The following is a 27,949-nucleotide window of genomic DNA, read 5'->3' as shown; positions in this document are numbered from 1 at the left end:
AAGACCCATAATACATAGGGGTAGTAAAAGCTCTGTTTTCTTGGCATGCACAAGATATGTGTCAAGCAACAGCAAGTGACATTTGACTGGGATGGTTGGTGACTTCCACCTTTAACTGTCCTCTATTCATTTACCTGAATCAGTTTAAACCTATTGATTTAAAACTTCTTCTTTATTATTAGATTAAGTGAAGTTTGGATGTGTTCCATTACACAGAGCAGCTTTTTTGCTTATTTGTGTTTGTAGTTTTACATGTGCTTAATTCCCCTGGGTGCAATTTACTCTCAAGTGCTGCATTCAAGAGGCAAAAAGACCTTCAAATGGACATAAATTAGATTTGGCTGAGTACAAGGATCAATCAATATCGTTTAAACATTTGAATAGTTCCTGAAGTCCTGCTGGCACATCTGGGTTTGCTAAACACACACTGGGGTAAAGCTGAAGAATCAACTATAACCTCAGGAGACCAGTGTGCTGGGTTTCATCTAGAGTCAGTGGAGAGTCTCCAAAATTAACCTCCTTGCAGAGTTTGCTTTTGATTTTTAGGGAATGAGCATTCCTCACTGTTGCCACCAATGCACTCAGCTGCCCAAACAATGGAAGAGCATTCTGTAGCTGTCTACAGAAAAATGTATTCACACCAAGGCTTAAAAATAAAAGTTGGCTGTTATTTTAATGTTAAAGCTTTATCTTAGAGCTCTAGACTCCCAAAGGCATGATGCTTCAATCCAGAATAGGTTAAAGGAGAATAAATTTTGAAGCACAGATTATAAATACTTCCATAGCAGATTTGCCCACACACTGTAACTACTCGCAAATTCATGGTTACAAGATAGATTCTTGTACCATCACTTTGAAACTGCCCATTTACATCTGCTTTTCCTGTTTAGCCAATTCTATTCCATTTCCCTGAAAAAACCAATGAACTACAATACTACAATGAATAAGCACTCAGCACACTTTTTTAAAGAGCACAAAAACCTGTATCTGATCATTATCAGGAGTGAAGCCCTTTTATCAAAATGGTTAAGTACCTGAAAGAAAAGTCTAGAAGGAATGAATCCTACCACTTAAAACTTGATCAAGTGATTCAGCAAGGCTTCTCTGGTCTCCCACTCCAAGTATGACCATGGCTAACACTATGCTAGGCCAGCTGAGGCTTTATCTAGGGTTGAAAATATCCAAGGACAGAGATACCAAGCACAGTCCCAGTGTTGCTCTGCTACTTCCACACCCTTTACAAGAAATACTTCTGGTGGTTCAGATGTGCGATGTAAAGCTTCTTAATCTCAAGCAAGTTCTGTGTATCGACAGAATTTGAATGAAAACATGGTACATTTACACAAAATTCCATACCTTAAAAGCAACTGCAGATGACTTAACATTTGTTTAGGACTAGATGCTTTGACACCTTTCTATATTTGCTCCAACCTCCACTGGGACTCTGGTTTATGCTGGCATGCAGTGTGGTCTCTGCAAAGCTTCCCCTAGTGCCTGATGGAGATTATTAAAGTCTTTTCACTGCATTCAATCACTTTTGGGTTTGCATTTGTTTCGCTTCTGGAACTACAGTGTTGATTGTTATTGCTGATCCAAGACCAATAGTCCCAAGTTGCTCATGCAGTCAATCCAACAGCTCTGCTTGTTAAATTTTATCTCTTTTTAAACCTCTCCTTAGGTTGGGAAAATCCACAAGAATGCTGCCCGCAAAAGAGAATACCACGTCCTGTTCATGGTGATCACTACAGTTATCTGTTACCTGGTGTGCTGGATTCCATATGGGGTTATAGCATTACTTGCAACATTTGGCAAGCCGGGTGCTGTGACCCCCATTACAAGCGTCATTCCTTCCATCCTAGCAAAAAGCAGCACTGTTTGCAATCCCATTATCTACATACTTATGAATAAGCAGGTAAGACATACATTATTTTTAAAGTGTATTTTCTTCAGGGTCTGTCAGATATTCTTGACCATTGTGACTACCTGTCTTATAGATGTATCTTTAAGGACCTTGAAAGCTTGTGCAAACAATACTACTGTTTGCAAACAACGGCATATTGCTAGATAGGAAGAACAGAAAAATGTTAAAATGTTTGCTTTCTGAAATTGCTTGTGTTCTTCTGAGGGCACACTGGGTATTAGTTTGCATCCTTTATAGTTAGTTGCCAAAAGCATTAACAAGAGGAATACTCAAACATTTGGTGAGGTTAAAGAGTAGGGGGAAAAATGGACAAGGAGGCAAAGGGATTTCATGATCTTGAAAGCAAAATAAAGGAGACCATTTGCAAATACCATTTTCATGATAGATCTCCTTGAAACTAAATATCATTGCAGTTACTGTTTTTGTGGACATCTACGTCCTTACTGTTAAATTCACAGTTCAGCTACATGCCAAAATACATAATGAATTTTGTCTCATGAGCACCAAGGCATATTCTAAAATGCCTACATCCAGTTCAGGTCTCTCATTCCTGTAAATGCCATTGTCAGTACTCAAAAGTGAGCCTCCTAATGTTTCTGTGTTGACAAGTCTGACTCTAAAGTTGGATAATGGTAGATCTGGACGTTCTAAATTGTTTTGCAGTAGGAAATCTGAAAAAATATGCATAGTTTATGAAAACTTGTTTTTATTAGATTACGTCTTGGAGGTTGTTCTCAGTTTTCTTTCCTCATTGTGTCCATTACAAAGCAAAGAAACACCCTTCATCTTTTCTTGCTCAGTGTATGCTGGAGCCCACCGTTAGTATTTATCAACAGCACCAATATATTATCATGGAGCTGAGACAAGGGAAGAGTTAAATGTAACAGCCAAATATATTCAAGTTTTGCCACAGCCTGAGATCATTCTTGGCTGGCTTCATCTAACCTAAATTTCTTAAACAATGAAAGAATCTACTCTTGAAATTTGAGGGGAAAATCTCAAGTAAGCTGTGAAACCTCCTTGAAATCAGAAGGAAAAAGTTCTGTTTCCTTCCCCAGGACCAGGGCTTCATTTCCAATGTCTAGTTTGAGCTGACATTGAAGTAAATAGAACATTCCATTTGATAAGTATTAATGCTGAAGAAAACCAGTAACTTTTCCCCCCTTTCCTTTTACAATTCTTATGAAAGCTTCTCAACAGCAGCATCTGTCTTGCTTCTTTATTCTCTGAGCACTTTGACTGAGGTCCTTGACTGAGAGATAATCTGATTGTGCTATGATCACTGGAGCAGGTTATATAATATTGATAACAGATACATTTTGGCATTGTCTTAACACATGGAGATGTGATGAGCCCCCCTGAAGGGGAGGCGCTTGGTCAGATTTGGGATAGATACTTTTTACTAATCAAACCAAACTGACAGCTAATGTGCAGCATTAACCTGCAGCTCTCCTCTGCTGTGCCACTGTGTATTAGCAGTGAAAATAATTGTTTTTAACTGACACTGAGAAATGTGCTTTGCTCAAGAAGGTGAAACCCATCCTTTTGTCTGTTCCTCCTTTCAGAACAGGAACAATAGTAACACCCCCATACAATGCATCACTGGTGTTCTTGGCACCTCTGTAGTTGTTCTCACACTTGTAAATTTAACACCTCAGAAAAAGAAGTTGTTCATCTTCCTGGCACTCATCTTTCCTGGTCTTCATGCTTAGCTGAGAATTGTCACGGAAGGCTGGTGCCTCCCAACAGAGAAATTATCTGGTCTGCAGAAATTATCTGGTCTGCATTTTTCACAGTTCTCTGTTTGCAGATGTGAGGTACCACAGTACAGTATTTACTCCTGCCCCTTTAAAAATACACAGAACATATGGCATAATTTTTAACTCTCTATGTATAAGTCTTTTTGCTCTGGGAAATGCCCCAAAGATTGGAAAATGGTGTTGGTTCACTGCAGTTGTAGTGTAAGCTTCCAGCTGCCATAAATCCAGCTGTCATAAATCTCTGCAGAGTATTGTGGAACCATCAGGCTCTGAGTCAGCTTTAAAACTCATCCTACAGAGCACATCTTTAAATTAACTCTCAAGCAGTCCCTGAGTCACTTTCATGATCCTGGAAATCTAGAAAAATAGTTTTGTCTTTGGCATTGCCTACTGCACTGACCTGAGGTGGTAAATCACTGAGGAAAATAGTGAGTTTCTTTCCAGCTGCAGGAACTTCCTCAGATGGGATGGCATGAGGAATGCTGCTGTCCTTCTTCCTGTGCTGCATTGTTTAAGCTGGAGTGTTACTAGGCTTATAACATGCCAGGCAGACATCAAGATTCACTGACATAACTAAAGTACTAAACTGCCTGAGACCAAATGATGTTGGGGTGAAGCTGGAAGAGACAACTAGTGGAGATCCCTTTTTCCCTGTTCTCTTTTTATGGAAGGCTCTTTTGGCCCTTGGCAATATGACTGTTTGTGCCTGGGGCAGCTTCCCCAAGGGTCAGATCCCAAAAAGGCAGCACACAGCTAAGCAGCTGGGCAAGGTCAGCCTGCACTTTCAGTGCATCAGTCCTTTATAATTATATTATTAATGCAGTTGTGCAGATTTTGTTTCATCTTCTCCTACATCTCTCAGTGTATTTTATTCCCATCACACATCCCTGTCAAGTTCCCATTGTTCAAACTTCCACCCATGCAGCCACCCCAAACAGATTTTTAATGACAGCTCTGACTACCTTCCTTTCACCATGATGGTGCTGACAGAACCCTGCTCTTTCACATGTTACATGCAAGCAAGTATTACACATTCACTCGGGAGATGTGGAGTTTCTCTGTAGCCACAGGTTTGCTGCTGAGGAGGTGGTCACTGGGAGAATCCTGCTGTTGTGTGTTCCACAGAACAGCATGGGAACCCCAACATGGAAGTGCTTTCTGGCTGGAATAACTGTGCATGTGGTCATACTGCACTAAGAAACAGGGATTATTAGCTGGATAGCCTAATGGTGTGGCAGATTCAGAGGTTAACCTTGTTTTTACGTACCAGAAATTCATTTTTTATTGACATAGAAGTCAATATACTAATAAAAAGTGTTCAAGAAGGTGTGGTTACAGATGAGATCGCAATGAGATTGAGTGAATCTCCAGTCATTTCACAAAATTTGAAGATGGCACACAGAGAAAATAGGAATTTGCTGCATTGCTACTGACAGCCAAATTTAAGTTTAAACCTGTATCACTTATAGATCTAGAGAACCAATTGTTTGAAAACCATAGATGAGATTACAAGTCACAATCTTTGCTGAAGCAAAATATCTTTGTTTCCCTGCAGCTCGTGTGCTTTACACTAATTTCTTTCACATTTTTTGTTGCTCAGATATTGCACCTAAGTCTCCCTGGGCTGCTGAAACTCAGGCTAGCACATCTAATACTCTGTTGCATATTACAATTGGATAAAAGGTCTACTCACACCATGTGATCAGTAATGTGCTATTTCTGGTGTCAGAAAGTGCCTCTGAGCAAAATAAGGAGGGACAGTGTGAGGAAAGGCATGTATTAAATGTGAATATAAGTCCCCGATTAGTAATTTGGTTTCTAGTGTCTGTCTTCTTGTATTAAAATCATTGCAATTTTAAAAAATAGGTGACCCTTTCATTTTCCCCAAGGATCTTGAGAAGTGATGCTCAAAAAAATATACACACTTACTTGAAAGTCATTACTACTGTGACCTTTCCAAATTTATCATGTAACAGAGCATGATGGGTAAAGGAGAAATTAAGGAGAAACAATGGTAAAACTAAGATTTTTTTTTTTTCTGAAGAGATTTGAAAAATAATGATAATGATGTACTTAGGGAGTGTTCCTCAATGGGACCGAGCTCAACATGACACATCAGACACCTCCCAGGTGCCTCTGCTGTGGCTCTGACAGTCCCCAGGAAGCTATGCCACCTCCTCTTACCTAATGACTGCCTTGTTGCTCAGGCCAGCCTCCTCTTCCAGGGCCTTCGTGGAACTTCCCAACTACCCAACAGATGAATAATAAAGAGTTTTTCTGTCCATAATAATAGTAGTCTATTTGTTCTCTATATATGCAGTTTTCTAGCACCCCTTTTCAATCCTTCTTCATCTTACCTTTTGCACTGAACAGGGAGAAATGCAGATGAGCTTTGGGAAAGGGAGATACACATGACCATGATAAAAAAAAAATTAAATAACCTTAACATTCCTCCACTGGCTGTTATAACAGCTGTAATTTCAGTCATTTTTCATGGCGTATTTTGCAGTTTTCAGTATTTCCAACAAAAGGTAATGGCTAACTTTTAAAACTGGAGGACTATGTGTGTAAGTTAAGAGTGTATTTTATAATACACTGCTAACTTGCTCGTTTTCATGTTTGGAAAGATAAGATATTTTAGCTGTGTGAGAACACAGAACTACAGATCCAGAACGACAGTATCCAATTCAGGCACAATTGTGCCAAATTTCATTTTATACACAACTGGGACACATCTGTTAAGTCCTGAAAAGAGTCCTTGTTTGCTTAGTTCAAACCTTTCAGAGGTTTGTGGAGTTACCATAGAATTTATTATCTTGTTATAATTTTTCATTAAAATTCACTTAGATTTCAATACTCGTGATCTGCCATTTTTTTCCTTCTTTCACTGGTAGCTAAGCTATCTTTGAGTAATTAATAGTTGAAATAGAATGGCACACCCAAGCTCTTCAGTTGAAAATAGGTCAAGTCAAAATGATCTCTTACTGCAGAATACTCTACTATAGTACAGCTCAGAAATATTTTGACTTTATTTCTCTGCCAACATGTAGTGTTATGACTTTCTAAAGCAGAGGGGCAAAGAGAAAAAAGGTCTCAAGGGCACCTTTGCTGCTGTCATAAGGTATAATTGCATTTCACACAGTAAGTTTTAAATTACCTTATAAATTTCTCTTGCAGCTTATGACAAAAAAATCAGTTCAGGTAAATAACTTGGGCATTTAACTAGGGCTCCAAGCAACCCCAGCCAGACTTCATGCTGCCCCAGGCTATATCCTTTGATACATCCTGTCTATGTTGACATGTTCTGCCTGTCCTGGACTGGCTTCAATATCACAGAAGGGTTTAGAACTTTCTTCGTTTAGACCCAGGGCAAAACTAGGAACAGGAAGACAGACCACCTCTTAGGCAAGCAAAATACTGAATAAAGTTGAAAACTAATGCAGGTGAATGATGAAGAGGAATACAGGCTAAGCACGTGTTTTAAACAATATAATGATTTTCACTTTGTGGATAGGGAATGCATTAATGGAAATGAAATCCAGTTAAAATATCCTTTTTCTGGAAGGCAGAGAAAGTGAAGGACAGCAATATCTCTTTAAATCTTATTTTAAACAGGACCTAATATGTTAATGTCCCTTCCTGTATTGATCTTTTAATAGCAAGAGAGATACATGAGGCTTCACAGAAGTGGGAAGAGACCTCCACATTACACAAGGAAAAAAATGGGTCAGAAATCAAGGGGAAAATGCAGTGAGCAGAGTTTGTAGCAAAGATGATGGGAACCTTTTGTGGTCCATATCCACTCTGCAAAAGAAGAAGGCATTTCTGAGAGGAGAAGAGAGGAGACTCCAAAGAGGTTCAGCCGAGGTGTTGAATTTGAAGTGACTAGCACAGCAAAAAGAGAGAAGGAGGGCCCAATAATGGTTGGCCTCCTCATCATGGACATAAGAGGATTGCATGCACCCTCAGATGACACCAAACCAAGTGATGCCCTTTATGTCCTTGAGGAAAGAGATGCCACCCATGGGCATCTTTACAGGCTTGAGGAGTGAGCCTGAGCAAATGCTATGAAGTTGAAAGAGGTCAAGGGCAAGGTCCTGCACCTGGGTCAGGGCAAGCCCCAGTATCCATACAGAATGGGGAATTAATGGACTGAGAGCAGCCCCATGGAGAAGGACCTGGCAGTATTGGGGAGTGAAAAGGTGCACATGGCCTGTCAATGTGAGCTTGCAGCCCAGAAACCCAATTGTATCTTGGGCTGCATCCAAAGCAGCATGGCCAGCACAGCCCTCTACCCTGCTCTGCTGAGGCTCCACCTTTGATACTGCATTCCAGCTCTGGGCTCCCAGCACAGGAAAGACCTGCTGGAGCAAGTCCAGAATAGGGTCATAATAACAGTCAGAGAGCTGAAAGTCTTCTCCAGTGAAGAAAGGCTTCAGTTTGTGTTGCTCAGCATGGAGTAGAGAAGGCTTGGAGGAAATCTTGTGGTTTTTCAATACTTAGGAGGGGCTTATAAGGAAGACAGATGGAGACTTTTCACCTGGGTCTGCAGTGACAGTAAAAGGGCAATGCTTTTGAACTAAAAGAAGGTAGATTTATACTTTTTTTTTTTTTTTTTTCATCAAAGAGGATAATAAGACATGTTGTCCAGTGTGGATACCCTGTAGATACCCTGAATTGTTCAAGGCCAGGCTGGACAGGGCTTTGAGAAACACAATCCTGTGAAAGATGTCCCTGCCCATGGCAGGGTGGTTGGAACTAGATGATCTTTAAAGGTCCCTTCCAACCCAACCCATGATAACAGTCTGTGATACAGGAAGTAATCTTTTCATATAACATGTGAATAGGTTTTTCTTGTCTCTTTCACTTATTCTCTAAACCTGGACGGACTAACCTATTTCTTCAAAGGTTTAAGTGATCAGTGTAATTTAGAATTAGCCCCCTAGATATGATGCAGGTAAGCATTTTGTTATATTTGGACCAGCCAAATTTCAAAACAAAAGTATAGCTGTAGCTCAGTTTAAGAGGTCATGTGCACTCTAGTGCATCTTCATTGTGATTAGCTTAGAGAAGTGTGAACATTGCCTCAACTGCTTCCTGACAACCTTGTAGGCCATGCTGGTCAATAGAAGGGATCAGAGTCACACTAACCCTAGTGGAGACAGGGAAATAAATCAGCATAAACTGCAGTGATTGAATGACAGGATATTTACATTGCTGCCTGTTTGAGGGCTAGCAAAGAAGTAGCTGTACGGGAAGACTTGACCTCTAGAGTCATTGTCACTACCTAAAAGGCAACAAAACAACAAATTGTTTAAGGATTCAGATAAATTGTACAGTTACACATCTCAAATTTTCTCCAGTACAGGAAAAACAGCTTCAGTCAAATGGTTTGCCCTTGCCTACCATGATCAGCCTACAGTTGTGCTGGCAGTTTCAGAACTTCATTTACAACCAGCTGTTTTTCATACACTTCCACCTATAACACTAAACCTGAAGGATAGATTGATAGATAAATGGAAATTTCCAGTATTCAGAGCTTACTGTAGAGCAAGAAATGTGGTATGTTCACAGCTAAAAGAAAGGTGTGAGGGTTTTTGTAAGCAAGGTCCCTTGGTAGTCTCGTTGCTCTTGCAAGTGGAAATCACAGGAAGCTCAGCCAAAGTGGTGTTTCTTTGCTGGCTTCACAGGTACATCTGTCTTCAAGGGAGAGTCTAGATGGTCAAGAGCTCATCCAGTCCTAAGAGAAATACAGGGGGGGAAAAGGATGAAATATGAGCAATTGTGCTGTTTCTCACTTTCCATTACTTCAGTGCGATCTAGAAGTTGGGTGAAAGCTCTTGGCAGTTAATTTTTTTTTCTGAACTGATTTCCAAGTTTGGTGTGGACAGTTAAAGTCCTACAAAGGCATATGTGATCCACAGGTAATCTAAACTTGAGCTACTCTTCAAAATGGCATTGCCAAGCCACACTGAATGGATGTCACAGGATCTTCTGTTGGAGTGGTCTAAACTGCAATGGCAGTCAGGGATCAGAATCAATTTTAGCCCACATCTTGGTTTGATTAAGGTCAAGCATTTATTTAGCCTCAGGATTCCCCATTTCAATTCTAATATTCCTGGTTTTCTATAATATGTCTAATGTTATATTTTATAAGTAGGACTCCAGTTAAGCATTTGGTACTACTTACCACTTCAAGGCTGAATACAAGCACAGGTCAGGTGAAGAAAACAGAATGCAACATTCTGTAATGCAGTGCAATGCAGCATATTAGATAAACAAAGATTTTAGTTGCTTTATGACAACAATCAAATTCAACAGATGAAAAAATACTGAAAAAGTAAGCGCAACCCTGGCAGTGACAGTCTCTCATTTTCCTCTCCTGTTCAATAACTGAGTAATCTTTTGTCATATGGTAGTGGCATAATACTAAAATTTTATTCAGAGCATGACATTTTTTTCTACATATTGTGTCAATTGAGATTACTTCTCGGAGTTTTACTTGTGTACCAGGCATATCTTTGCAGTCATGTATCTTTCTAAGAATTGAAGCAACAATTGTTTCAGATTAGATGGACGGAGAAAAACAAAATGGGTTTTCCTAGACAGAGAATATTTTTCAGCATTTATGTAACCTCCACTAAATAAATATTTTTAATTGAGTTAATCCTTGTGTCCTTGTGAAGCATATGATTACCATCATCCTAGTCTTACAGCAGGAGAAATTTGAGGATTAAAAGTTAGATTAGTGCTCAGACCCTCACAAACTTGCTTGACAATTCTAATTCAAATCTGTAAAACTTTATTTTATGATTTTATCCTGATGTCCTTCTTCTTCCAGGGCAAAAAATCTGCTGTACTCAAAGAAATAATCATTGCCACAGTATGGAAAGTACAATATTAAACTGTACTGGTCCTGTAATTCATTAGAATAACCCCCTTATCTTTATAAATGGCATCATTTAATGCAATTCAGAAATCTGACTGTGTCCAAATGAAAATAAATTTGAAGGATCACTGTCTTTTGAAGTAGAAGCTATTACAGAGCTTTGTTCCCCTGATGTTTAGTATAATAACTGCTCTCAAATTAAATGTATTTGTATCTAGTTTATAAATCTGTATTTTTCAAAAAGCCCTTCTTCTTTGGTAGTTGTCTTTTCCTCATACTGGGATACCATAAACAGATCACTTTCTACCCCCACATTGATAGTGTGAACTAGTTTAGTTCTTTTCATAATTTCATGTTCAAAACCAATATTCAAACTATAATTTTGGTAGTCATGCTTGGAACTGGGTATTTAATTTGGGAAACTTTTTAGGTATTCACTGGATGTTAATAGAGACCAAACACCTCACTGTAGTAGGAGTTATCTTGCTTCTGTCTTGTTTGCAGTGTCTAACTCTCTTGATTATTATTATCATCTTCAGAATCTGAACTGAAAACAAGAACATCGGCTCTTCAGTGGCCTCTTAAATCCCTTTATCTAAATTAGAATCAGATTTTCAGAAATGGGTGTATAGAAATATACACAAGAGGTCTGCTACATAAGGAACAACCATTGCATGCTGCGTACTTTACGGATGACCTTGCTTCAGATGTAATGTTCAAACCCTGCAGGGAAAACACTTACTCAAGACCTTACAACTCACCCAAGGCTTTACAGGACTTCTCTGTTTGCTGGCTTTAGGCCAATAGAAATTCACTACAAGCAGGATTCAAAGGTCAATTTGTCTTCCTTTTCACCTTCACCACTCTTCACCTCTCTCACAGCAAGCACCAGCTTGGAATCAAGGAATTTCTATGTGAATTAGAAAACAAAAACCAGGCATGTTTGCCATTGTTAGTCAATTTCATAGTAAAGCATTTTTTCAGCATGAAATGCGGCTTCTTCAATATTAGAGAAGCTGTTAATTTGGCCAATTTTATTTTCAGTGGGGAAAAAAAGGACATTTCAGCCCAGATCTCCATGCTTAAGTTTCTACACCTTGGATCTTGTCAAAAGTATCTACTTTTGAAGAAGAACAGTATCCTTCACCCAGCAGATCAAGCTCTCTTCCCAGACTGCATCCCTCATATGGCTCAGCAGTGGCTCAGTGAAGGGGAGGTAATGCAGTGAAATGGAGCCCAGCCCAGTGATCTAATTTATAGGGGGGCAGTCAGAATGAAGTTGAACTACAGATCCATAAAGACATCTACATGTAACTGGATATTTTAAGTCTCCAGTTTTGTCTGGAAGTTTTTGATGATTTGTTTTGGTTTTGTTCAATATGAAAAAGAAATTACAGAAGAATTAAAAATTCTGTCAGAAGAGAAATTCTGATTTCTCAGCCCAAGGGGTTCTGTTATTGCATTACCCACACATAAAACCAAATGACTGGTACAAAAACACAGTCACAAATCAAGCCCCTCTCGGTAATTTCTAATTCTGCCTTGGGTAAAATCAATACCTAATTGCCTGCAAACCAAGATAAAAGTAAAACCCAGGGAAGACTTAGTCCTCATCCTTTATACCCACCACTTACTGGACTGCAGCTCTCATTTCTTGATCAAGTATTAAGTGCCCTCATCCAGCAGTAGAATGCTTATCTGGCAATTAAAAGGTTCTTCCAGCATTCCCATATCAGAGAACTTCCTGTATCTCATTTGTAGCAATTGATGGAAATGTAATTTTGGGCAACAGAAGTAACAGGGCAGGTAGTCAGGAAATCTAGGGGAGGAAGAGGCTTTTAAGGACCTATGTTCTAGCCAGAGGTAGAATTAATTAGTGCCAAGGAAGAAGAATCAGTAGGTAAAATGTCCAAGAGCTGCTGAAGTTTCTGTGTGTGTGTGAGTTAAAAGAACGCAAGAGTGACCAACACTCTAGCAAAAAGACACTGAGAAATTCATAAGAGAAGATAGCCATTGGTATTTTAGTACAAAAATAACCTCATGGAAAGAACACTTTGGATTTCCTTGTGCAGTGTTCTGGGCTTCAGCCTTAATGAAACTCTGTAGGGAACATCTGGAAGATCTGCTTTCCCTAAATGTGTTACATAGCCAAAGACAGGCAGTTCATAACCTACTCCCCCAAAAAGAAAACCACCCAATCACAAACACCACCACCCCCCCCCCGCCCCAACACAATAAGATCACATTTTTACAAATATTTAATAATGTACTATATTCATAGCAAGATTGGGGCAGCAATATACCAGGATAAACCAATCACAGTCAGCTGCAGTCTTCATTTTAATCCATTTGAGCTGATCTAGAGTCCGTGGCTGAAGAATTGAAAATAAAAGAAAAAACTGGGTCAGCAGAACAGCATATTAACTGTAACTAAACAAACACATAGATTTTTCAAGTGTCAAAATACTTCTCATTGTTATGCTTTGAACTTTCAGCAAAATGAGAGTTATTTTAAAATGATCTGGGAATCACTCATCCCATATTATGGTGGTAATAGACCCTTCATTTTTCCTTACAAAGTAGAATGTTACTATAGGGACTGATAAATTTGCTGCTGCTCTGTTATTTAGGATCCATCAATCACACTGCAAAACCCTAAACAATTCTAACTTATGAAATGGGAATAGAAAACAGAGGAACAGAGGGAGGATCCATTTTTTTTCTTTTTTGCTATTCACTGAAGTTCCTCATCTTTCTTTAGGAAACTCTTAAGTTTCTTTTAGGTAGGAGGAATTAACTTCACATGCTTCTTGTATTGTATACTGTATGGGGTTTAGTAACTCTTTTTAAGGCCAGGGAAGAGCATTTATGAGATAAATATGACAACTGGTCTGGTTTTCCTGAAGTGATAAACCCATTGAAAGCAACTATGTGCTGTCTTAAACCAGTGTGCAGAAGACACAGTAGTATTGTTAATATTTGCTTTCATGTGCATAATCAATCCCTTTGAAGTGCAGCAGCCATGCTGATTACAGTGAAGTATGGGCAAAGAAAAGTTTCTCCCTGTTTCCTCTGACAAAATAACTATCCCTACTTTATGATCCCTTCAGCTTTGATCTCTCACTTTGTTAACTTTATATGAGAGCACATGTTTCATGGGGACTTATCTAAAAGGAGTATTTTAAGATAAATATCTGAATAGCATGTTATAACCATGAAAATGAGGCAATATTTCTCAGACATGGTATATGCTCTGTTGTTTCTACCTTCCTTGCTTTTCTACCATGGAACAACTTTGTTAATATTATTTTGGTAACAGCTTACACCTTTTCTTGTTAGCTCTACTTCTTGGGATGCTACAACTGCTCATTAAAATGCCTAATGTCCTGACAGCTACATTCAGCCCCATGCATTTGTAAAGTCTAAATTAGGCCCATCAGAAAGCTTATAATTTCGTTTGTATAGACAAAAGCAACCACTAGAAATAACTGAAAAACAACCCAACACTTCCCAAAGAGGAATATTGCTAGGGGAGAAAAGTAATGGTGCTTGATCCAGTTGGAAGCATCAGCTAAGACTCCTATCCCTTTTAGTGAAACAGCAGGCTCAGAAACAGGTCCAGAACCCAACCTTCCCCACTTTTCCTTTTTGGTCAACTTTCTTCTTCATGCTCAGGATACAACACTTTATATAAACCTCCTGGCTCATGTGCCTCATGGGCAGTAGGGCTGGGCCTGGGGGTAGACCTCTGGCACTTTCAGCTTGCCCAAGACACATGTTGCATGTTTCTTGCCTTAATTTGCCAAAAATTTTTAATTTGGCAAATGAAAGATTGACATTTTGCTTGTCTCAGTCCAAAGTGTAGATACTTTAGACTGAGAATGCTGCCTAGTTAGCAGAACATCAGACAACTCACAAGTCATGAACTCTAACTTCTTGGGGCACGTTCACGTTGTGCTTCCTATAACTGCTATCACCAAACAAAAAGATAAAGATAAAAAAAAATTATCTTAAAAGATAAAACAAAGTCTTTTAGATTTACACAAACCAAAACAGTCCAGAATTGCCCAAAGCTCTTCCATTAACAACATTCCCACCCCCTACCCTGAGGGCCTCACTTCCACAGGAGACATACCTGCTGCACACGGTGGCAGTGCAGGATGCAGCCAATACAACCTATACATCAGTGCTCTAGGAATGAGGGTAGAAAACAACTACTGTTTAGAAGGAGGGGCAGTAAAATATTTTAATCAGGCAGCTCAGTTGCAGTCAGACAACTGACTGGGAGCAAGGTAATTAACAGCAGCTGACACAGCCTGGAGTCAGCACTGGCAGTAGTTTTCCCCTCTGGCTGCTTCCATAAAACCAAGGCACCTGTGATGCCTGTTGTCTGCCCTCAATAACCCTCAGGGTCCTGGAGTCCTCTCACAAGCTTATAAGGAATTATTGCTACAGTAATTATCCCCTACCTGTCAGCATCTTGGAACCAAGTAGAAATTTGATTTGTATTTGTCTGTGTGCAGAAACAGGTCACCAGAGGAAATTAGTTGTCTTATTTCAGTTATACAGATGACTATAAGCACAGGGAGGAGGTTGTTCAGAATGTAGCACTGTAACCCTGTTAGTCTTTTCTCAGTTAAATTTATAGGATTAATTTGTTTACAAAGAAGCTGAACTCCAGCAGAAGTCTGTTGTTAGCTCTTTTTAAGATCACATCCCAGCACACTAAACCTGATAGCAGCAATACAAGCACCAACAGATGAGTTGGGTTTCTTTCAAAGGTGCAGAAAAAAACATAAGAGAACAAAATGCCAAACCCAAGTGACTATTAGGAAGAAGCAACAGTCCTGCCTATCTGTTACAGTACATCTTCTAGCTGTTTCTTTCTGTTTTCTTGGTGTCTTTCATAATTCCTTGTCTCTCTGGACCTCTATTTAATAATCTCTAAGAATCCAGCAATCAGACCAGCAATGATTCCCCCTGTGATCTGTCACAACCTACTTGTGCTGCCAGTCTTCTGCTGGCTATTCTGCCACCAGTTTAAAAAAACCCCACTATATTACTGCATTATAATACTTCTCAGTTAGTTTAATATAATCAGTTAATATTTTTATCAAACTAAATATGCATTTACTTAGCTTAATTTTAGGAAAAGGAAATAACAGGGCTTACTTGCCTTGGTTATTAAGGCATGAAGACTTGGGGTCAGAGTATACTTCCATAACAGTACTGCCATTTCCTTGAAGGGCAGTCTTTGGAGTAACTTACTGTGTAAGAAAGTAGAATCTAAAAAACAAGGAAGGATACCTATATGGAGTAGACATTGGTAAATTTTGGGGTGCAGCAGATAAATCCATGCTATTCTGATGAAGCAATCAAATTTGTCACCCTGGAAAGACCAAGATACCAGGAAAGCTAGAACAGAAGTCCTGGAAAACAAACCATAGGTGCTAGTGCTCTGTTCACACTGCTTGATGCAGTCCCACAGTAAGATACTGTTTAATCATTGCTGCAGGTACAGTTGCCTGTAGAAGATGGTGGATGTGATTATAGTAAAAGACTGAGTCCTCCCTTGCTTGATTAGCTGTTTTTATCACAGTATCACAGAATAGTTTGGGTTGGAAGCTCACTTTTAAAGCTCATCTAGTCCTACCCCCCTGCAATTATTAGGACCTTCTTCAACTCAGGTTGTTCAAAATCCCATCCAATCTGACCTTGAATATTTCCAGGCATAGGGCACCTACCACCTCTCTGGACAACCTGTTACAGTGTTCCACCGTGCTCATCATAAAAAATTTCTTTCTTGTATCTAGTCAAAATCTACCCTATTTTAGATTAAAACCATTACTCCCTGTCCTACTGCTACAGGCCCTACTAAAAAGCCTGTCCCATCTCTCTTATAAGTCCACTTTGAATACTGAAAGGCCACAATAAGGTCTCCCCAGAGCCTTCTCCAGGCTGAACAGCCCTAACTGTCTCAGCCTTTCCTCATAAAAGAGGTGCTCAAGACCTCTGACCTCTTTGTGGGCCTCCTCTGGATTTGCTCCAACAAGTCTCCATGTCCTTCTTATGCTGGAGGTCCCAGGTCTGGATGCAGCACTCTAACTGGGGTCTCACCAGAGCAGAGGAGAGGGGGAGAATCAGTTCAACAAGTTCATGCTGCAGTCAAAACAGCAAGCTGAATTAAAAACCCTGAGATATTTCTTTCAGCCAGATCACAACAGGCAAGCTAATGATGCAGATAAACAGACCAAAATGCCTGTATGAAGTTTCACCTGTCAACAGAACTATGTCCCTAAGAACTACTGAAGTGAAACACAGCTGGCTTCTATGAGTAAATCAATAAAAGGTACTTCCAATAAAAGTATGTTGTTCAAAAAGGGCAGTACAATTTTGGGAATAAACCTGAAAATGAGTTGCCTCCAAGGCTCCCTATGATACTATCAGAAAGGTAATGTCACACCTCCTCTAGCTGTCCCTGCTGAAGAATGTACTTAATGGATTTACACCTCCTACTGAGGTACAGTTTGAATGCAGTGAGACAAGAATGTCCTCTCTGATGTCACAGACAGTGACGGTGACTGAGCATTTAATAGACAGTGAATACAGTGATCATATTTTCTTGCTAGTTTTTTAAATAAAAAAAGGAAAGTTGCTGGATTTAAAAAGTATCAGTTAGTTGCTTCAGGCATAGGTCCCAGCATTCAGTTTATCCTCTAGAGTGTCTCACTGATGTGAGTTTTCTGAGAGGTGTTACTTGCCTATCATGGCAGTAACTAGCCCCTCAACACTGCCTGTCAGGAGCTGGTGCAATCCACAGGATGAGCTGTGTGATTACTGTCTGCCAGGAGAGTACATGATGGCAATCCAACTGTTATCATTCCACTAATGTGTAACCAGCTGTCTTGTTGGCATGGACTCAAGATGAGTCCCTGGGATGAAAACACTGATTAGCACCTCCACTGGCCCAGTTCAGGCCCCTGCATAGTTCAAGCACTACCAAAAAGCAGCAGTATGCCCCACATTTAATGGATGTGAGCAGGCTTGTTGTGGTTGAATTATACAGTACTTATCACAGACTGAAGGGAAAGTTACATTTTCCCTTTGGTAAGCTGTTTTTAATTAATGATTTATTAAAAAGCTTCTCCCTTAAACATAGCAATGTTCTTCTCCCTTAAACACAACACTGGATTCCCTGAATGGGTAGCACAGCCATTTAGCTGAAGTCTATCAGGATTTCAAGTACATCACCAAGTCATCAGAGCACAATCTCCATCTCCATACCTGACAATCCATTACCTCCTTGCTTGACAATCACCACAAATTTACTGCTCAGAAATTGACTGAGCAGTATGGTGAATACATTGTCCCAGGGAATCCTAGCACATCTGCTCGGGTACACATGTTCACTTTAGAATAAAACTGGCTTTACAATATTTGCCTCTTTTCTGTAGTTTACTGTGATATCTCCTTGTCAGATTAGCTGTCCATTTCCATTTGAGATCTCATTGAAATTGTGGGCAGAACTGACAGGCACCTTCCCTGTTTTGTTCCACCTGTATTTCAGTGTCATTCATTTAAGGCAATATGAAAAGACCAGCACTCCTAAACAAATGAAAACAAATGTTTTATTTACAGGAAAAAATCTGTACACTGTGTATACATAAAAATATACAAAATCATAATAGAAAATATAAAAAGTGTTAAAATGTATACAAACACTGCTTAAAAATGTGACTCCTGTAAAATCTTAAGGTTTGTTATTAGAGTACACATTCATTTAAAAAAATCATCATACAAAATAATTCTCAAAGCTATTAAAAAAGTACACAGTCTATATTTGAATAGTTCAATGACTACATATTTTAAGAGTGATGAGATGATATGGAAAAAAGTAAGGCTTTTACACACAACTCTTATTTCAAGAACAAAATTCTGAATCTGATTGCTAAGCCAGAGAGAAGACATCTGCAATGTCAAAATTCATTAAGTGATTCACGTACCCCTGACATGGGCTACTTTAATTTCAAACAGTTAAATCAGGTATCCTCCTTGTGTGTGAGAGGACAGATGCTGGGAAAGATTCAAATCATTTTAACAGCAGGCTTCTGAATTGCCTACTTCAAAGCAGGATTTCATTTAAATATGCATCAACTTTAGAAAGGATGAAGGGGAAAATAGTAACCATTTATTGTTGCAGTCAATGCATTTAATACTCCTTTCATAGTACATCTGTGTCACTGTCCAAATGGCATTTTCCATCCTTAAAAACTTCTGAAGTAAAAAGAAATGAAAAACCCCACTAGGGATTGCTCCACATGTGTTTTGAACTCCTGTTCCATTCAATCAGTCTCTAAAATGACCGTGCTCAGTCTGTGCAACCAGTGAGTGTAGACACTTGTCTTCATTTAAAAAAAAAACAACTCTTTTGGTTTTTCTGACTTTGGCACGAGATTTACAGCAACAAGTTCAGAATTCGGATGTCTTCACGAAAGAAAATGTCTTTACCAAAGACAAGAAATGCTTAAATTAAATTTGTACAGAATATATTAGAGTGTTTCTATCACCCCTCTCTCTCTCCAAAGGTACATCATGGTGATTTCACTGAATTTACCAGAGTTTCTACAGCATAAAATTGCACAACAAGGTAAAAAAAGATGTAGTAGTTTCATCCAAGGATGGACTGAGCTATGAGTTTATGCTGAGGTAACCTTTAAAACTGTAGAGGAATGGAACAAAATAATGATTTTTTTTTTCTAGTAAAAAGATTTTGGCTCAAAATGAGGCAAAATATTTCATAATTTTTTCTTGATTAAACAAAAGAATACCTTGATTTAACCATCCAAAACTGAATGCATAAAATAATAGAGCACCGCAAGTCAGAAAAGTTATAGAATTCACAGTGGGGAAAGAAGAGCATAATTAAATTCAGCATAAACTCAGTGCATTTCCTTAAACTGCTTCTGTGTTTCTGGTTTGTTCCAGTTAACTTTAACTGTTGTCCACAGCACCAGGGCACAGAAATGAGGCTCGATAGTGTTTGAAGGCAACTTGTTCCTACTTGTCAGTAAAATTCCATAAATTTAAAGCCTACAAGTGCAAAGGGACCCAACAGCAGAGGCAATTGCTTGGCTGATGATGCACCTTGAGATGCACCAGGTTTGTGCAAACCTCTTTTGTCTAGGTGCTGTCCCACTCTCTTAGTGTGGGACAGCCACATGGGAGAGCTATGAAGCCATGCCTGTATCTTTTCCCCAAAAAGTCCCATGATCTTGGTGAAAAAATACACTTCCTTTCACATTGCTGCATTTAACATGCATCTAAACCCAGCACTCTCACCCATTATTTTTAGAAGAGCTGTGGTTCAGTGTTGTTAAACGTTGACTGTTTTAAATTTACTGAATGCAGTTCTTTGCGAACATTTCTCAGCCCTCACAAGGGACGGGGAAATGCCCATGAATTCAAAAACACTCTGAGGGCTCTTATGAAAGCCAGAATGCCAGTGCCACAGAGAGTAAGAAGAGGTGAGAGGAGCACCTTTGCAGGTCCTCTATGTTTACCCTTTATTTCTGCCCCTTCCCCCCTTGCAGCAAGTGGAGGGGAGCCCTCAATTAGCAGATCAAACACACTCGCACTTGTGCCAGAATCTGAAGGAGGACAAGACAAGGTAGGAGAGAAAATGCTCTTTAAACAACCACAGTGTGTTTGAGCAGGCAGACCAGTAAAACATCACAGTGGATACCAGTGTTAGAAAGCCATTCCAGGCTCATTTTTTAAAGGTGGCATCACAGGTTAGTCTTCCTCCTCTGTGAGCAAACGTTTGCAGCACAGCTCTGCAGCATCTTCTGCGGTGATGGTGCTACAACAACTGCATTTGCACTTATGGAAGGAGGACTGACTGCCATAAAAAGGATATGGCAAAGAAAAAATTTTGGCTGCAAGGGCTTGAGTGTGCAGTCCAGTAAATTCAAAAACATACAGTTCATTATATAACATCTCGGACCTGGTTCTGCATTGGTATATATATAAATGATGTACTGAGTAGGTACGCTTAGCACTTGTTACATGAAACATTGTAATTTGCCTTGTTCTGTGTAAGCAACAGTTATGTTGATTATTCTGAAAAATTATGGAGAGAATAAATAATACTACATAATCCTGCTGTGAGTGGTTGAGCAATGCAGTTAGTATTTTCTTCTTTGTGAAAATCGAAATTAAAAGTTAGTGGTTGCAGGCCAGTCAAAGTGATTTTTTTTTTCTTTTTGGAACTCTACAAGTTCCTGCATATTGAAAAGTAGCATCTTCACTAGTCTTAGAAAGCTGAATTCTCTTCCTTTACAGTTATGTCATAGCTAACCCAGGGTACAGCAGAGAGAGACATATTTAATTGCACTGTTGAGACTGCTTATGCTTGCAAACAGGGTATGAAACATATGGAAAAATAGATTAGTTCTGTGTAGGCTATCATCCATGCATTTAAATAAGAATGTTATTAACTTCAAGAATAAAAGTTGCCACCACACATAACATTAAAAAGAAATTGGTATGTAATACATCCAGAGTCCAAGCCCAGTATGAGTAAAACTTATTAATTTTGATATGTACCAAAATGCCTTATGGACATAACTTTCCATACAACACAGAAGTACAGTTATTAGATCATCTACATGATTTCTGTCAACAAGAAGAATCTTAAGATCATCATAAAGCCCAAAAAGAAGATTAAGTCCTATGTAAGAAATTTATTCTTCATTTTGAGGAAGGAAAATAATCCTTCCAAAAGATCCTTTCAATACTGCTTCCCAAAGAGCTGAGCAAGAGAAAAAGGATTTTATGATTATCCTTACATTACAGTTGAAGGTGAAATAGTCATTAATGTTGTTTACTTTTCTTTGCCTTTCTGGCAAAAGGCTTTTTGCTTAAATCAAAACACAAAAAACACTTTCCACCACAACCAGTCAGCTATTCTTTTCAATGCCCCTTTCAGCTGTCTGCTTTTTTTACTGGAAGGACATGAGTAGGATATACCTGTGCTTTTGTGTACACATATTCCTGCTGAACTTACTCTAAAAGAAAATGTACAGTCAGGTGGGAAAAAAACCAAACCATACCAAAAAAGAGAGAAATCCACTGCAGACCATCAACTTTTAGAATTGTCTTAAGGAATATTGTCCTTGTGTGTTATGAATGAAAATATCAAACCATCTCCATATGCAATCTGTTGTCAGGTTTTTTTGCAGGCATTACAGCTTTTCTGGGTTATAGTCTTTCAAGCATTAAGTAAAAAATGCTGATATCTTCTTTTGTCAGAAAACTTCTCCTTTCTGAACAGCAAGAACTTGTGAACAAGTGACTTTGATTCAGATACCAATGAAACACCTAAAAATACTGTCTGTATTCCTGAATGCTATCTTTGTTGACAAGTGGTGAGCCCCTCTATGCTTGCTTTTCAGTGTAATGGGTGAATGCTGCACAGCCTCCCTTGGCTTTCTTTGCATCTTTTGTATCTGTGCAGACTGGTGGAAGGCACCATTTCCATCTCACACCTTCCTGATAGTCCTTTCAGGGAGAGTTTTTCTTCCTAATTGGGTTACAAATATATTCTTTTTTCTCTAAAGAAATGGTTTCTCTCTTCCCTCTTCAGTCAGTGTGAGCATGGGAGAGTGGCATCCAAAACCACATCCAGTAGTTTAACTGGTTTAGCTGCGTACAGCCATCTCTGACTGCAAACACTTCAGGGCAACCCTAAACCCCTGTTCAGCTGGAAGCCTGGAATTGAGCCTGTGTAGGAACAGGCATTAAAGTCTGCGCTAGTGAACGACTGCACAGCTTGGAGTAGCAATTACTTCATTCTGGGACAGTGTGAAAATCCCATGGAGTCACATGAAATGCTGCATTATTCAACTGGCCACTCTGTACATACATGAACAACGGAGGCTGTTTCACAATGCCAGGTTTGACAGTTAAATAAATTCATTTAAAAAAACTTACAGTCTAGCATATGTGGCATGAGACCACCGACAAATTCTGACAGTCACACCAACAATGATACATTATATTTCTGCCTAAGTATGTCCTTTGCACCTTCATGAACTAAGCTTTTGCTTTTTTTCTGTAACTATTTGCAAAGCAGTAATAAATACTCAGGCTCAGAAAAGAAGTATTTCTCATGCCTGCTACTTAATTACAATTTATAGACTCAAGACTAGATTGGTCTAAGATACATTTTTTCAAGTATTCTCTTCTTGTTTATAGTACGACAGTAGTACCTTTATTGCACATTGTTTCTGAAAGACTTACTTCTACAAGTGTGGGAAATGATTTCGTTTGGGGCACTTGACAGCTTTGAACCCTGGCAAAATGACTTTCCCCTTCCGATACAGATCATCCTGCAAACCTTTGTTCATCCTCTGCACCAGGAGCTTCTCATAGAGCAGTGGATGGTAGGCCCCTAAGGTGCAAGCTGCATCGTAGTAGAGTTCATGGTAGTGGCACAGGTCAGTCTGTCGCACTGAAGGGATGTACTCGTACACGTGCACTTCATTACACATGGACATCATGATGAGGATACCTGCAACAAGAAGTGAAAACAAAAGTGAACACCAGCTTTCACTTTTCTCGCAGAAATTTCCCTGCAGTCATCCAATCTATTTTTTCGTTCCTTCTTTCCTTCTTTTCTTTGCTGTCACACATCTTAAGCATTCTGTAAAATCACTAAGTGAAGCAATCGTTCCTTTTATTTGAGTAGCTTCACTTGTCCCTGATACATAAAGATTGTGATCCCTGTAGAGTCAACAGGGTAGGGTAACAGTCATAAAGAAAGAGTGGAAAAGCCTGTAAAGAACTTGCATATCACCATCAGCCTCCCGAGTGAGAAGACTGCTCTTTCCCACCTCCCCTGATTTACTGTATAGACTGTCCACAAAACATTCCTCACAAGAATCCTTGAAAGATCTCCACCTTATTGCAATGTTGGTCTTTCTTAGTCTGAAATTGAACCAATTCCACTTTTCCCATCCACTTGCTTCTCTCTAAGCAGCAACACATGCAGAAGGGCATATAAAGAAACATCACCCGTGAAGTGGTGGCACAGAAGCCTACAGCTTCAGACAAGTCTCATGGAGAGACACCAGAGATGAATTCCTACTTAAAGCAGTGCTGTCATAAGGAAAAGCCCCTCACCACTTCCTTGCTCAGCAAGGAGAAATCCACAAAATGCCAACCCATTTTTCCTGCCACATGCCAATGGCACACTATCATCAGCACCATTCAATTGTGGTCTTTATACCCTTGAAACAAGAGAAATATTGCTGTTGCAGCTGCACATTTTCAGATGGACTAGTACCAGATAATGATCAACAACATTGCCTAAACTACAATACTTTCACATCAGTCACAGCTCCTGGAAGATTTTTCTGTTTCATAAAGCCATGCAAAAGGAAAGTGACATGAAGTAAGTTTTGGATGCCATTATTTATTTTTTTTTCACTTAGAAAATAAATTTGTGTAGAAAATGTATTGAGGCACTTGTAGCATTACTGGTATCCCTATCTGTGGAATAGGATTGTCAGCTCTCAGGGGAGGTAGGTGTGTAACTCTGCTCACTTGGCACTTACAGATGAGAATTAATGTAACTGTTGTTTGGGGCTTTTTCCTGCACAACAGCTTTGGCATCATCAAAGGTGTTTTGGGTAGATCTCAGAAGTGAAATGAATAAACATAAAAAATTAATTTTGTTTCTTAATTAAGCAAAGCCATTTTCTGAAGTTCACTTTACAGTTTGGGAATGGAGGGATTTCAATGTTTCCTAATGAAAAGAACCCTATGTTCTCCCCGCTGTGTATCATTAGATTATCAAAATGACTTTTCCCTGCCTGATGTGTGAAGTAACTGAAAACCAATTACTTCTGTGATTAAATATTTTAGCATAAATTAAAGGTTCTGAAAATATTTTATAATTGTTCTACAGCTTTACACTCTACAGAATCTACAGTGTAAGAAAAACTAAGCATATCGATTCTGAAGTTCTCAAATTTGAGTGTACTTTAGTCTTAAGCAGCAAGAAACACATATTCATGGTGAAAAAATATTTAATCCCTATTTGAAAAAAAAGTACAATCTTAATAAACCAAGTTTCTTTGCGTTGAAGATGTTATAGAGATGCTCTGAACTGTGACCTGCCAAGCAGCTATATCTAGAATTGTTTGGTTTTTTGTTGTTTTAGTTTTACAAATGCTTTCGCCAGCTTTTCCACTGCCAACCTCCTTCCTCCACTGATGGAGAGCCCACCTACCATTCCAAGGTAACCGTTATCCAGCTGGATCAGCGGGCGGACGGTGGAAACATGTGCAATAATGAACCACATCCAGAAACAGACAGTAAAATGACTTCTGTCCTGTGCCCAGAGACAACTTCAAAAGCTATACCACCAACATCTTAGAAAAACTGGCTCTGATGGGAAATACAGCCTTAACCAAAGTCTGTTTTATTATTTCACTGCCACATTACCAAGCTAGCTCTACATAAAGGAAGTTGCCATTTGTGTGATTGAAAAACTGTCAAGAACAAAAATTGTGACTCCTTAATAACAGAAAATTAGCCACTTAGCTCCAGATACGGTTCAACCACGACAAAATTTTAAGCAGTATCATTGACTTTCCTGTAAATTAGTTAATGGAGGACTAAGAAGTGGTAGAGTTTTACCTTCTAGTCATCAGTGGTTCAGTGTGCTCCAGAATCAACCAAAAAGGCACGCTGGGCTATCTAATTTAGCTCCTTATTTTTCCTGCCTGGTTCCATCCAGACCATGTCTTGGGATCTCAGTCTAGGTTGTTCATAAATAACCATAGCTTCTACTTACATTTTTGCTCATGCTGGACAGTGATGTTTTGCAGGAGGAAAGACATTGACTTGGCAGACTATTTTTGAGTGGAAACCACTAAGTTATAGCACATTCTTGTGTTGAAGTCTGAAAGACGAGCTAGAACAACTAGTAGAGATTACCACACACAGAAGTGTCCCTGTGCTAGAGGCTTATCTGTCCTGGTGGAATCAGGAGCACTCCTGGCACTTCCTCCAGGCCCTGTGTACATGTCAAATGTTCAAACCCTAGTCTGGGCAAAAACAATGGTCAGTGCCAGGCTGTTCTACCTTTAGCACCTCTAACACTACAGACCTCCAGCCCATGGGACCAACAGTGTGGTACAACCAGGACTTCCATCCAAACCATCTGTGGGTGAGATGCAGGATAACACATGAACCTGAGGAGGTAGGGCCCTCTACTTAGATGGCAGAGCCCCCAGATTCCCCCTTGAAATGATCTGCTACTGCTGTTCTGCACTGCATTCAAAAAAAAAAAAAAACAAAAACAAAAAACAAGAAAACAAGGGGATGGAGAAGGAAGAATTTAAAAAAAAGGTTCTCTTTGGAAAGGAAGCCATCTTTTTTGTACAAATACAGTTGTCTGTAAAATAAGAGAAGAAGTGGTTTCATTTCTGTCTCATGCCTTGGAGTATGCGAAACCCCTCCACAGGGGACAGCCCTAGTGTTGTAGAGCCATTACTGCAAACTCAGTTTACAAAAAATGTTAATTAAGCATCTTTAAAAGAATAGCAGCAATATAGACCACTAAGACATTTACATCAGCCCATATACTAAGATATATTCAGGTTTTATTCCATGTTTTTTCTAATGCCATGTGTCTAGGTTGTTTTTCCTAAGTCCCTAAAACAGCACTGCCAACAAAGCTCCCTGGACTACAGGTCTCACATTCCATCCCATACTTTTTCATACCACTCTTTAACTCCGTTCCTCCTTTTGCTTAGTTTTAACATTGCAGGGGGCTACTGGCATCTTTATCCAGCAGATATAAGTGTGCCAAGCTGTCTATATTTTCATCTACCTTCCCTTCTCTCCTCCATTTAGCTTCAGGGATATACATTTTTTAAGTCATTTTTTAAATCATTTTTTAAATAAACTGGCTTTGTGCCAGTTACACGACCCCCAAAATATTTTTTACATTGTGTTTGAACTTTATTGTTTTGGTTGCAGTCTCAAAGCTAAAGAAGAGGAATGCCCCTAACTGCTTTCAGACTTAATCTTGGTTTCATTAATTCATTTTGCTTGCCTCTCTATTCTGAGAAGTCCAAAGTTGCTTCCCAATTGTTATCTTTACACATTTCTGTCGGTATTACTGCTTTCTAAGTTTCTCTTTTGTGGCTGAATTTCTTGGCATTTTCTCCCACACCTGTAGTGCCAAAGTGTGCCTTGTTTATGTCCTGTCCCTGCACTGTCCTCTGAGTATGTCTTTACACTTATTTCTTTTGTCTGTGTACTTTTCACATCACTGCCCAATTCAACATCATCTGCATTGACTTTGTTCCATATCTCAACACTCCTCCAGGATTATCAGTATGAATGAAAACCTCATTGTTTGATAGCCTGTAAGGTGAAGAATTGCCATATGATACACTTCAATATTTGTCTTTGCTAACAGTCCTTAAAACAATTTTCAGGTCAATGCACAATTATTATATATATAAAACAGCACAGACTGTCTTACATGTGACCTAAGGAGCTATTAATAAACAGGATGGGACAGTCATTGTCCCAACACAATACAGAGTCTGGACAGAATTAGTCTTACTGAGTTGTGCATGCCCATCTCTGACCTTGCTGGTTTAAAGCATTCTTTACAGACAATGCAGGAGACAGGGCAAAACTCATCTGACTTATTTCAGATATCTCCTTTAGGATGTGTTGAATTGTTCACTTATAGAGAACTGTCCTTTTAGTGTTGTTTCTCTCCACTGACTTGAAACCAAAAATAAGAGTCTGGTACTTGGCTATCAAGAACCTTCTCCTCTACTCTCCTGTGTAAGTAGAGCATAATGAAAAATAATATAATCTTTTGTGCTTCTTTTCCAGAAGCACAATGAGAAGAAATAAAAACAAGGCATGATCAAATGTGCCCCTGGTGCAGTATCACAGGCTCCCTTGCTGTCAGCACAAGAAAGTGGGCACTTTTAGGAAGCAGTGCATGTCTAATGGATCATACAAGCCATTCCCCAGAAGCTCCTGGTTTTTTTCTGTTGGCTGTAGGAGAAGCCTGAGCAGCAGTATGGATAGCTGCACTCCCAGTATGGGATGAAAATTTCACATGTTGAGGACAATTATGTTGTCCTCAATATCACAGTAATATTTAAGAGGTACCTATTTTTTGCTCTAATAATTCTGAGGGTGACTAACACAAATGCAGACCTGCACTGGAACCAGCTGAAGTCAGGAAGCATAAATCCTTCTCTCTGACTGACCCAGACATGGACCATACCGATACAGCAAATTTATGTGCAAGGATTAAGCTGATGGGAGATGTGGGGT

At 39.3% G+C, this 27,949-nt stretch overlaps 2 protein-coding genes across 5 annotated transcripts in view; one reads left to right on the top strand and one right to left on the bottom strand.

The window, feature by feature from the left end:
• The window catches only part of LOC139591742 (pinopsin-like), a 76,407-nt gene extending 51,335 nt beyond the window's left edge, over positions 1–25,072 (top strand). Inside the window, exons 3-4 of the mRNA XM_071430747.1 lie at positions 1,679–1,912; positions 24,795–25,072. Of these exons, the coding sequence (XP_071286848.1) occupies positions 1,679–1,912; positions 24,795–25,010 (450 nt within the window). The 3' untranslated portion in view covers positions 25,011–25,072. The remainder of the gene's footprint in view (positions 1–1,678; positions 1,913–24,794) is intronic.
• The window catches only part of ST6GAL2 (ST6 beta-galactoside alpha-2,6-sialyltransferase 2), a 173,565-nt gene continuing 163,796 nt past the window's right edge, over positions 18,181–27,949 (bottom strand). For all 4 annotated transcript variants that reach the window (XM_071430745.1, XM_071430746.1, XM_071430743.1 and 1 more), the window contains one exon: positions 18,181–23,141. In XM_071430745.1, coding sequence (XP_071286846.1) covers positions 22,873–23,141 — 269 coding nt within the window. In that variant the 3' untranslated portion in view covers positions 18,181–22,872. The remainder of the gene's footprint in view (positions 23,142–27,949) is intronic.

Source organism: Agelaius tricolor, unplaced genomic scaffold (genome assembly GCF_023055355.1).
Source record: "Agelaius tricolor isolate 1412-34295 unplaced genomic scaffold, bAgeTri1.0.p SCAF_7, whole genome shotgun sequence".
In the NCBI taxonomy this organism is placed as follows: Eukaryota; Metazoa; Chordata; class Aves; order Passeriformes; family Icteridae; genus Agelaius; species Agelaius tricolor.
Note: the sequence above shows the minus strand (reverse complement) of the source record. Positions and strands in the feature narration are given on the sequence as shown.